Source organism: Gorilla gorilla, chromosome 6, assembly GCF_029281585.2.
Source record: "Gorilla gorilla gorilla isolate KB3781 chromosome 6, NHGRI_mGorGor1-v2.1_pri, whole genome shotgun sequence".
Classification (NCBI taxonomy): Eukaryota; Metazoa; Chordata; class Mammalia; order Primates; family Hominidae; genus Gorilla; species Gorilla gorilla.
Genome location: NC_073230.2, coordinates 76,269,446 through 76,281,895, shown reverse-complemented (window position 1 = coordinate 76,281,895; position 12,450 = coordinate 76,269,446). Strand labels below are relative to the sequence as shown.

At 40.3% G+C, this 12,450-nt stretch overlaps 1 protein-coding gene across 6 annotated transcripts in view; it reads right to left on the bottom strand.

Annotated features, from left to right (window-relative positions):
• Positions 1-12,450, bottom strand: part of LOC101126070 (S-adenosyl-L-methionine-dependent tRNA 4-demethylwyosine synthase TYW1) — a 248,972-nt gene that overhangs the window by 156,805 nt on the left and 79,717 nt on the right. For all 6 annotated transcript variants that reach the window (XM_055346954.2, XM_055346956.2, XM_055346957.1 and 3 more), the window contains one exon: positions 4,940-5,049. In XM_055346954.2, the coding sequence (XP_055202929.1) occupies positions 4,940-5,049 (110 nt within the window). The remainder of the gene's footprint in view (positions 1-4,939; positions 5,050-12,450) is intronic.

Below are 12,450 nucleotides of genomic sequence, written 5' to 3'. Positions count from 1 at the left end.
ATGCTGTCAAAGTTATCATTTTAAAAGAAATCACATAACATTTTTTTCTTTGAAGTGTTACAGACTACCACCAGTTTTCCAGAAGGGCTCTGGATTCTTACAAATTATGCATTTTACCCTTTACTAATTAGGGTTTTTTTTCTTTTCTATTATCATAATTTTACAGCAAGATTTACTATGTCTATTATAGCAATAAGATGGATTTTCAAAAATAATGGCTTGTTTAACCTAACTTAGAACACAGAAAAAAGCATTAAACAAATAGTCATCAAGGCCCCAAAATTACAAATTAAGGGATCTCTCATTCATTGTGAAAATGTATAACAAATGAGAGCCAGGCACGGTGGCTCATGCCTGTAATCCCAGCACTTTGGGAGGCCCAGGCAGAAGGATCATTTGAGCCCAGGAGTTCAAGACCAGCCTGGGCAATATAGGGAAAACCCATCTCTATTAAAAATTTTTAAATTAGCTGAAGCGCGGTAGCATGCACCTGTAGTTCCGGCTACTTAGGAGGCTGAGGTGGGAGGATCACTTGAGCCCAGGAGGCAGAGGTTGCAGTGAGCCAAGATCATGCCACTGCACTCCAGCCTGGGCAACAGAGTGAGACCCTGTCTCCAAGTAAATAAATAAAGTAAAATAAAATAAAATAAAAATAAAACAAATGAGGCTCCCTTATGCCTACGTGCTGACCCATCTACACCCTCCACACCTTCAAACATGCACCTGTTTTCTGCTAGCTTCAAAAAAAACTGCTTTGCTAACCTGAAGAGCATCAATGCACAAATATTAACCAGTTCCATTCTGAAAACCCTTCCAGCAAATTTGTTGCTGATTAAATACACTGAAGTTTTCCTGACATGGTAACGTGTTATCAAGTCAATCCATTCAGATATGAAAAAAAAAATCTGTTGTAGGAATTACCAGGGTAAAATAGATACTGTATAAATACCATTTTTAAGAATGAAATTGGTGGCAGTTGTTGAATTTCTGGGGATCATTCCTTCCGTCTTATGCATTCTAATGCCTACTCAGGATTCACGCATCCATAGACGTGCTCTATTCTTTCTCTCTGCTATCCTGCATCCTATCATCCCTCAAGAGAATCTAAATTTTAAAACTCTTTTGTTTTCCTCACATCATAAGAACCCATAGACAAACCATTTGAGATGCCTCCTGATTAACGTTAAGCCTAAGGTCACTACTGGACACCCCTTTCTGCACAGGACAGGACCCTCAACAGGCCCAGCAGACAATGAAAAACACGTGCTCACGGAACTCACCTAACACATTTTATTAAAATCAACAAAGTCTACCTCATGGTTTATTCATTCCATATTTCCATTTAAAGTGCATTTGCAAAAACACTCCTGTCAGAAAAATTACTATCCAAACTCAGATCGTCATTCTGTAGGAAGGACATCCCAGCATAAAGAAATGAAGGTGTCTATTCTTCAAGGCAGAGCTGATTCCTCCTCACACAAACTGCCCGAGACACAGTTCATTCAGGGAGACTCCAGGATGTCCAGGAAACACACATCCTCAGTCATCGTCCCATTAGCTCCTTAAGCACTAACTCAAAAATCAACTTCATATAAAAATAAAAGTACTGGCATTTCCTGCTTCTGATATTACTATCTGTGATGGTTAATTTTATGTGTCAACCTGTCTGGGTCACGGCGTCCAGATATTTGTTCAGCCATTATTCTGGATGCTTCTGTGGAGGCGTTTTGGATGAGATTAACATTTAAATTGCTGGGCTTTCAGTAAAGTAGATTGCCCGTCATAATGTGGATGGACCTCATCCAATCATTTGAAGGCTTTAATATAAAAAGATTGACCTGTTCCAAGCAAGAAGGAATTCTGCCAGGAGAATGCCTTTGAACTTGAACTCCCACTCTTCCCTGAGTCTCCAACCTGCCAGTCAACCCATGAGATGTTGAACTCACCAAGCCTCCACAAATACATGAGCCAACTCCTAAAAATGAACAAATGAATCTCAATCTCAGTCTCTCTTTCTGTCTCTTTCTCTCTCCCCTCACACACATTCACATACACATACACATACACATACACCCATTGGTTCTGTTTTTCTGGAGAACCCTAACACACTCTCCAAAGGAAAATAAGACTTTGCCTTGAAATTTATTAAAAAGACACATAGCTTACTTGAAGATCAACAATCAATTATTAACTAAACCAACAATGAGTCTAGGAAAAGCCAGTCAAATTCCAGATGTGGGGCTTACTAGTTCTTTACCAACAGTTTCATTTAATTTTCCAAAACACTGGTAAGAGACACTGCTTTATCCAAGTATAAGAATGTAATTTGTACCCCACCTCCCGCCATCGAAAAATGCTTGAAACTAAAAATCAAGATGAGAAATTAAAATAATCATTAGCATCTTTGTAAATGTACAAAAAAAAGTCAGCCTATCTACAGATACACACAAATATGTACAGGTCAACTTTCCCTAGAAAATTCATAAAGAACAAAAGTATAATTATTGACTAATTTTTTTTTTTTTGAGATGGAGTCTCACTTTGTCACCCAGGCTGGAGTCCAGTGGAGTGTGAACTCAGCTCACTGCAACCTTTGCCTCCTGGGTTCAAGAGATTCTCCTGCCTCAGCCTCCCAAGTAGCTGAGATTAAAAGGCACACACCACCATGCCTGGCTAATTTTTGTATTTTTAGTAGAGATGGGGTTTCACCATGTTGGCCAGGCTGGTCTCGAACTCCTGACCTCAGGTGATCCGCCTACCTCAGCCTCTCAAAGTCCTGGGATTACAAGCGTGAGGCACCGTGCCAAGCCTACTGAATAATTATCTTTTATAAATTACTACTGATCTTGAACCATTATTTGCATGACTTTTCTCCATTTCTCATAAGAATGAGAAATAAGTATGAGCCCATTTTCATACTGCTATAAAGAACTGCCGGAGACGGGGTAATTTATAAAGGAAAAGAGGTTTAATTGATTCGCAGTTCAGCATGGCTGGGGAGGCCACAGGAAATTTACAATCACAGCGGAAGCCAAAGGGGAAGCAAGGCACCTCCTTCACAAGGCAGCAGGAAGGAGAAGTGCAGAGCAAAGGGGGAAGAGCCCCTCATAAAACCATCAGATCTCGTGAGAACTCACTCACTATCACAAGAACACCATGGGGGAAACGGCCCCCACGTTTCAATTACCTCCACCTGGTCTCTCTCAACGCATAGGGATTATGGGGATTATGGAGATTACAATTCAAGATGAGATTTGGGTGAGGGGGACAAAGCCTAACCATATCAAGTGGTAAGGTGTATTATAATATTACGAATGAGTGGCCAGAACAGAACAAATTTCCTTACGTGAAAGAATCATCTGATCTTCAGAATGCTAATTACTCAGGTTTCTAAAGACTCCCGTATGCGCTATTAATATCTTAAGAGTGTCTATATTAAAACAGTCTTGGCTGGGACTATTTTTTAATGGTTGTATATGACGGAAAAGAAGAATACAGGAGAGAAGGAGTCACCAGTGGTAGGTAGAGACCAGAGCATAGAGATTCAACAGGGAACCTAACAAATTCCAATTCATCACCTACAGCTGTTGCTTTATGAAGCCATCACATGTACATTAGTGGTTCTCAAAGCATGGTCCCCAGTTGAACAACATCAACACCAACCAGAAACCTGTTAGAAATGCACATTCTCAGGTGGCTCACACCTGTAATCCCAGCAATTTGGGAGGCCTAAGTGGGTGGATGGCTTGAGTCCAAGAGTTTGAGACCAGCCTGGGCAACATGGCTAGACCCCATCTTCACAAAAAATTAGCCAGGCGTGGTGGCCCGTGCCTGTAGCCCCAACTACTCAGGAGGCAAGGCTGAGGTGGGAGGATCATCTGATCCTGGGAAGTGAAGGTTGCAGTGAGCCAAGATGGCACCACATACTCCAGCCTGGGTGACAGAGTGAGATCTGGTCCAAAAAAAAAAAAAGAAGAAAGAAAAAAAAGCATACTCTTGGGCTTACTGACCCAATCTTTGGGAAAGGAAACCAACAATCTGTGTTTTAACAAGCTCTCCGGATGATTCCGATGCATGATAAAAGTTTGAGAACCAGTAACCTCCAGTGAAGTCAATATTTGTTAATATGAGACAGAATTAAATCAGGAAATTCAAAAAAATGGAGTGGCTGAATTTTTACCACATTACTATGCATTATATGGAAGAAACTGTTATTTATATTATCCCTCCTTTTTTTTAAATAAGGAATTCATTCAAAACTGTTTTCCCATCACTAACTAACATTATTTAAGACTTTCCACTAACCTAAAATTTCCAATCCATTCAAAAGGCTGCTCAGCTCAGCAAGACAGAACAACAGCAAAGGTTTCTAGGAAGATTGATGGTACATTCCCAGGTAAAGCTTTCAGGCTGAATGCAGCATATTATAAGTTGCTAAACTTTTTATTTATTTATTTATTTCTGAGATGGAGTTTCGCTCTTTTTGCCCAGGTTGGAGTGGAGTGGAGAGATCTTGGCTCACTGCAACCTCTGCCTCCCAGGTTCAAGCAATTCTCCTGCCTCAGCCTCCCAAGTAGCTGGGATTACAGGCAACCACCATCATGCCCAGTTAATTTTTGCATATTTAGTAGAGACGGGGTTTCACCATGTTAGCCAGGCTCATCTCGAACTCCTGACCTCAGGTGATCCGCCCGCCTCAGCCTCCCAAAGTGCTGGGATTACAGGCGTGAGCCAGCACACCTGGCCAAGTTGCTACATTTTAAATTTTTAGTTCTTCCATCATATGGGACGTAAAAGCTAAAAAGGCAAAATATATATAATATTCCTACAAAGTTTTCACTTCCTTAGAGGAAAATTTGCCAGTGGGGACAAAATCCTACCAATCTGATTCAGACTATTAACAGGTATTAGCATTCCTCTGCAGAGGGAAGATAAATACCTTTAAACTGCTTAATCATGTTCTGATGGTTTTCAATGGCTTCCTTCAAGATCATTTCAGGCTGGTCCATCTTCCACCGCCACTCAGTGCCCACGGGGTTGGTGTGGTGCCTAGGAACAAGACGCAAAGTTCTAAAAGACCCTTCTGTAATAAGATCTGGGCTAGTCATTTATGATGAAGTCATCCATTTTTAAAAATCACAAAATCAGGACTGGTTTCCTCCTAAGAGTTCAACCATGTATAGTGGTATTTTCCAACTTATTTTAAATCATGACACCCAACAGAGAGGGGTGAATAGAGAAATCATTCAACTCTTCCCAGAGATGCTGGGCACCTAACTCACTCAATTCCAGTTACAGGTTGACAGAACGCTCTCTGCTGCTTTAACCATGTTAACTGTGAATGTACACAAACAAGGCAAACTGTCACCACCATGTTACTGTCATCTACGTCGACACTTCACAAAGTGAGTGAGGACAGCTGGAACACTTGCTTGGAAATCACACTGACAGGGCCTGAGAATGAGTTTCTCCTGATGCAGGCCTGGGGAAAGGACAAGAACGTCCACCTGGGACCCAAGCAGCTACAACACTGTCATTTTGAGACCAAAACCACTGCTAGAGTGTATCCTGCCCTGGGAGCCAAAGCCCCTGTATCTCCATATTCCTGAGGTCCCACCGCCATCACTCCATGGCCATACAAAAGATTACAATGCCATAACCCAAGCTATACCTAGCAGTACAACCATATCCAAGCACCTGAGCCCATGCAGAACCTTGTAATCCAAAAAAACAGGCAGCGCAGTACAGCAAGGAGACCACCCCCAAGACAGACACAATGCCAGGGCCCAAGGACCAGCTCCCCAGTGTCCACCACTGCCAACCATCTCACCCTCCCGACAGGCAGAACTACCGTGTGCCCTACAGGCCCCTCAAGGCCCAAGGACCATTCCGCCCAGAAACCAGCACCACTGAAGACACTACCCCCATAAGCAGCAGAGCTGCCAGAAATAGCACAAGCTCCCCTAGGGTCTAAGAACCAGCAAGCCCAGCAATATTGCCCCTAGCAAAGCCATGCCACTGCCTCCACAAACACCCACAGTCCAGGCCAGTGAGGCACTCACAGGAACCACAGGCACCGATTATGGCCAAAGAAATCACATGTACACTACTATACTACTACACTACTGTACCCGTCTAGAGGACAAGTCAAAGCACCCCACTCAACCAACACTATAAAATACTTCTCCAGGAAAGTCTTTCCCTATGAAAACTACTCCATAAAAATGGAAGGGGTGACTGTTATACCAGATGTGCAGATATCAATGTAGTAAAAAACAAAAACATGAAATAGCAAGAAAACATGACACTCCCAAAGAAACACAATAATTCTCCAGTAACAGACCTGAAAGAAAAAGGAAAATCCAGGCCTGTAAAATAATGGTCTTAAGGAAACTCAGAGAGATACAAGAGAATACACATAGACAATTCAATGAAATCAGGAAAAGAATTCATGACCTAAATGAGAAATTCAACAGAGATAGATATCACAAAAAAACAGCCAAACAGAAAACTTGAAGGTGAGGAATTCGATGAATGAAATAAATACAACTGAGAGTTTCAACAACATACTAGATCAAGGAGAACAAACAATGTCTGAATTTGAAGACAGGACTTTTGAAATGACCCAGTCAGACCAAAAAAAAAAAAAGGAAGGAAGAAGAAGAAAGAATAAAAGGAGAAAAGAAAAAGAAAAGGAAAAGAAGAAGGAGGAGGAAGATGAGAAGAAGAGAAAAAGAAAGAAGAAAAGAAGAAGAAGGGAGAAGGAAGAAAGGATAGAAGAGAGAGGAGGAAGAAGAGCAGGAGGAGGAGCAGCAGCAGGAGGCGTAGGAAAAAAAGCCTACAGGAATGATGGGACACCATTACATGAACAAATGTTTGCATTCAGGAATTCCAGAAGGAGAACAGGTGGGAAAAGGCATGGAAAAGTAAACAGGTTTTAATGAAATAAAAGCCGAAAACTTCCCACATTTGAGGAGCGATATGGACATTCAGATCAAGCAAGCTAAAAATTCCTCAAATGGATTAAATGCCAAAAAAAAAAAAGCCACCTTGAGACACATTATAGTCGAACTGTCAAAAGACAATGACAAAGAGAATTCTAAAAACAGCAATTGAAAAGCATCACATCACATGTAAGGAAACCTCCATAAGAATAACAGCAGATTTCTCAGCAGAAACCTCACATGCCAGGAGAGAATGGGATGATATATTCTAAGGGCTGGAAAAAAAAAAAAAAAAAAAAGACCACCAAGCAAACCTGTCCTCTGGAAATGAAGGAGAAATAAAGCCTGTCCCAGACAAGTAAAAACTGAGGGAATTCATCACCACTAGACTGGCCTTACAAGAAAAGCTTAGGGACTCCTACATCAGGAAGTGAAAGAATAATTACCATCATGAAAATACGCAAAAGTATAAACTCACTGGTAGGGCAGATATACAAATGAGAAAAAAAAAAAAAGGATTCAAATGTTACCGCTATGGAAGACCACCAAACTGCAAAAAAAAAAAAAATAATAACAGTAAGAAAGCAAAAACAATATACAAAACAACATGAGTAAGTCATCATCTACCATGAATAACCTTGAATGTAAATGGATTAAAGTCCCTTGTTAAAAGATATAAACTGGCTGAATGAATTTAAAAAAAAAAAAACACCCAACTATTTGTTGCCTACAAGAAACTCACTTCACCTGTAAAGATATACACAGACTGAAAGTGAATGGGATGGAAAAATACATACCACACAAACCAAAACCAAAAGCAGCTGGGTGTGGTGGCTCACGCCTGTAATCCCATCACTTTGGGAGGCTGAGGCAGGGAGAATCACGAGGTCAGGAGTTCGAGACCAGCCTGGCCAACATGGTGAAACCCCATCTCTACTAAAAATACAAAAAGTAGCCAGGTGTGGTGGTGGGCACCTGTAATCCCAGCTACTCAAGAGGCTGAGGCAGGAGAATTTCTTGAACCTGAGAGACGGAAGTTGCAGTGAGCCGAGTTTGTGCCACTGCACCCCAGCCTGGGCAACAGAGCAGGATTCCATCTCAAATTTAAAAAAAAAAAAAAAAAGTAAGCAAGAGTAGCTATCCTTGTATAAGATAAAATAGACTTTAAGTCAGAAACTGTAAAATGAGACCAAGGAAAAGATCACTGTATAACGATAAAGGAATCACTGCAGCAAGAGGATCTAACAACTGTAAATATTTATGTACCTAACACTGGAGCACTGAGATATAAAGCAAACATTATGAGATCTAATGGGAAAGATAGACTCTACTACCATAATAGTTGGGGGCATCAACATCACACTCTCTCAGAATTGGACAGATCACCTAGACAGAAAATCAGTAAAGAAACACCAGATTCAAACCACAGGCCAAACTGACCTAACAGACACTGACAAAATATTTCATACTACACCTGCAGAATACACGATCTTCTCATCCATACATAAAATATTCTCCAGGGCAGACCATATTTTAGTCTCAAAAAATGTTAAAAAATCAAAATCCTATCAAGTATGTTTTTGGACAATGGAATACAACAAGAAATCAGTCATAAAAGGAACTTTGGAACCTATATAAAGTAATGGAAACCAAATAGCACACTCTTGAACAGCCAATGAGTCAATGAAGAAAGCAAGAAAAAAATTTAAATATGTACTGAAACAAATGAAAATAGAAGCAAATGTCAAAACTTAAGGGACAGAGCAAAAGCAGTACTAAGAGGGAAGTTTATAATAATAAACAACTATATCAAAAATGTAGAATGATTTCAAATATCAATCTAACAATGCACTTCAGGGAACTAGAAAAGCAAACACACACCAAACCCAAAATTACTAGAATAGAAAAAAATAATAATCAGAGCAAAAATAAATGAAGTTGAGACTAAAAGAACACAAAAATCAACAAAACAGAAAGTTCATTTGTTAAAAAGATAAACATCAACAAACCATTAGACTAACCAAGAAAAAAAAAGATCCAAATAAATATAATCAGAAACAAAAAAAAAGACATTACTACTGATACCATAGAAATACAAAGAATCATTAAAGACTGTTATAACCAACTGTACACCAACAAATTGGAAAACCTAGAGGAAACGTAGAAATTCCTGTACACACACAACCTACCAAGAATAAACCAGGAAGAAAGAGAAAACCTGAACAGAACATTAACAAGATTAAATCAATTATAAAAAGTCTTCCAACAAAGAAAAAAGTACATGGCCAGATGGCTTCCCTGATAAATTCCACCAAACCTAAAACACACACACACACACACACACACACACACACACACCTCTCACACGAATACTTTTCAAACTATTTCAAAAAATTAAGGGGGAAGAAATTCTTAGAAACTCAGTATTATACGAGGCCAGTATTACCCTGAAAACAAAACAAGACAAAAACACAACAAAAAAGAAAAGGAAAATAGCATGCCAATATCCCTTATAAACAAAGGTATAAAAATCCTCGGCCAGGCGCGGTGGCTCACGCCTGTAATCCCAGCACTTTGGGAGGCCAAGGTGGGCGGATCATGAATTCAGGAGATCGAGACCATCCTGGCTAATACAGTGAAACCCTGTCTCTACCTAAAAAATACAAAAAATTAGCCAGGCGTGGTGGCAGGCATCTGTAATCCCAGCTACTCAGGAGGCTGAGGCAGGGGAATCACTTGAACCCAGGAGGTGGAGGTTGCAGTGAACCGAGATTGTGCCATTGCACTCCAGCCTGGGTGACAGAGCGAGACTCTGTCTCAAAGAAAAAAGAAAGAAAAAAAAGAAAATTGCATATCACTGAGGAAAGAAACTGAAGAGAGCACACACAAAAAAATGGAAAGACATCCCATCTCCATGGGTTGGAAGAATAAATATAGTTAAAGTTATCATACCACCCAAAGCAATTTACAGATTTGATGCAATCCCTATCAAACCACCAAAGACATTTTTCACAGAAATAGAAAACAATTCTAAAAATCACATGGAACCATTAAAATCCCCAAATAGCCAAAGAAATCCTATGCAGAATGAACACAGCTCAAGGCATTACAGTACATGACTTCAAAATATACTATAGCCAGGTGCAGTGGCTCACACCTGTAATCCCAGCACTTTGGGAGGCTGAGGCAGGAGGATCACAAAGTCAGGAGTTCAAGACCAGCCTGGCCAACATAGGGAAACCCCATCTCTACTAAAAATACAAAAAATTGGCCAGGAGTGGTGGCAGGCACCTGTAATCCCTGCTACTCGGGAGGCTGAGGCAGGAGAATCACTTGAACTGGGCAGGTGGATGTTGCAGTGAGCTGAGATCACATCATTGCACTCCAGCCCAGGCAACAGTGTAAAACTCCATCTCAAAAAAAAAACAAAAACAAAAAACAAAAAATAAACTATAAACCTACTGTAACCAAAGCAGCATGGTATTGATATAAGAACAGACACATAGACTCACAGAACAAAATAGAGATCCCAGAAATAAATCCAAATATTTACAGGAAACCAATTTTTGACAAAGGTGCCAAGGTCATGCAGTGGGGAAAGACAATATACAAAAATCAACTCAAGACAGATTAACGACATAAACGTAAGACCTGAAACTGTGAAATTACATACTGTGAAAACACAGAGGAAACACTTTAGGACACTGGTCTGGGCAATGATTTTATGAATAGAACTTCGAAATTACAGGCAACAAAAGTAAAAACAAATAAATAGGATGATATCAAACTAAAAAGCTGCTGCACTGCAAAGGAAACAATCAACAGGGTGAAGAGACAACCTGCAGAATGACAGAAAATATTTCCAAACCATTCATCAAACAAGGGATTAATATCCAGAATATACAAAAAATTCAAACAACCCAACAGCAAAAAAACCCACAAATAATCTGATTTTTAAAAGGTCGAATGATGTAAATAGACATTTCTCAAAAGAACATATGCAAGTAGCCAACAGACACATTTTTAAATGCTCAACATCACTAATCATCAAAGAAATGCAAATCAAAACTGCAATGAGATTCCATCTCACCCAAGTTAAAACGACTATTATCAAATAATAACAAATGCTGACAAGGATGTGGAGAAAGGGAACTCTTATACACTGTTGTTGGCAATGTAAACTACCACAGTCATTATGGAAAACAATATGGAGATTCCTCAAAAAACTAAAGCTAGAACTACCATATGATCCAGCAACCCCACTACTGAATATACATCAAAAGGAAAGGAAATCAGTATGTTAAAGAGATAGCTGCATTCTCATGCTTATGGCAGCACTATTCACAATCACCAAGATACAGAACCAACCTAAGTGTCCACCAGCAGATAAATGGATAAAGGAAATGTGATATATATTCACAATGGAATATTATTTAGCCCTATAAAAAAGAATGAGGCTGGGCAGAGTGGGTCACGCCTGTAATCCCAGCACTTTGGGAGGCTGAGGCCAGTGGATCACTTGAGGTCAGGAGTTTGAAGCCAGCCTGGCCAACTTGGTGAAATCCCGTCTCTACTAAAAATATAAAAAATTAGCCAGGCATGGTGGCACGAGCCTGTAATCCCAGTTATTCAGGAGGCTGAGGCAAGAGAATCACTTGAACCTGAGAGGTGGAGGTTGCAGTGGGCCAAGATTGTGTCACTGCACTCCAGCCTGGGCAACAGCAAGACTCTGCCTTAAAAAAAAAAAAAAAAAGGCTGAGTGCAGTGGCTCAAGCCTGTAATCCCAGCACTTTGGAAGGCCAAGGGAGGCGGATCACCTGAGGTCAGGAGTTCAAGATCAGTCTGGCCAACTTGGCAAAACTCCACCTCTACTAAAAATACAAAAATTATCCGGGCTTGGTGGCGTGTGCCTGTAATCCCAGCTACTTGGGAGGCTGAGGGACAAGAATTGCTTGAACCTGGGAGGCAGAGATTGCAGTGAGCTGAGATCAGGCCACTGCACTCCAGCCTGGGCAAAAGAGCGAGACTCTGTCTTAAAAAAAAAAAAATTCACATACCATAAAATTCTCCTATTTAAGGTTTATAAATCATTGGCTTTTGCTATACTCACAGAGTTGTGCATAGTTAGAAATGCTTGTTCCCCAGTGTCACAAAGAAATAGCAACTGAACATAAATTTAATTTTCTCAGCAAGGCCATTTTTTTACTTTCTGCAGAAAGGGTACACTCGCCAGCACTTCTGCCATGAGAGTACACTGAACAAAGGAGACAGGGACATTTATAACCTGAAACATTCACCCTACTGCTGTTACCAGTTTCCATTGGCTGGAACAGGACCTCACATTCTGTATTTGTCCCAATTGGCTAGCAACTTAGAACTTTCAAAAGAGGCAAAGGCAGAGGAGAACAAAGGAAGGAGGAAGTAAATTGTGGAATGCTCAGAAAGGTAAAAACACCTCCGAATAAGGAAGAGGAATAGGCTACGACTTAATGCTTGCTTTGACCAG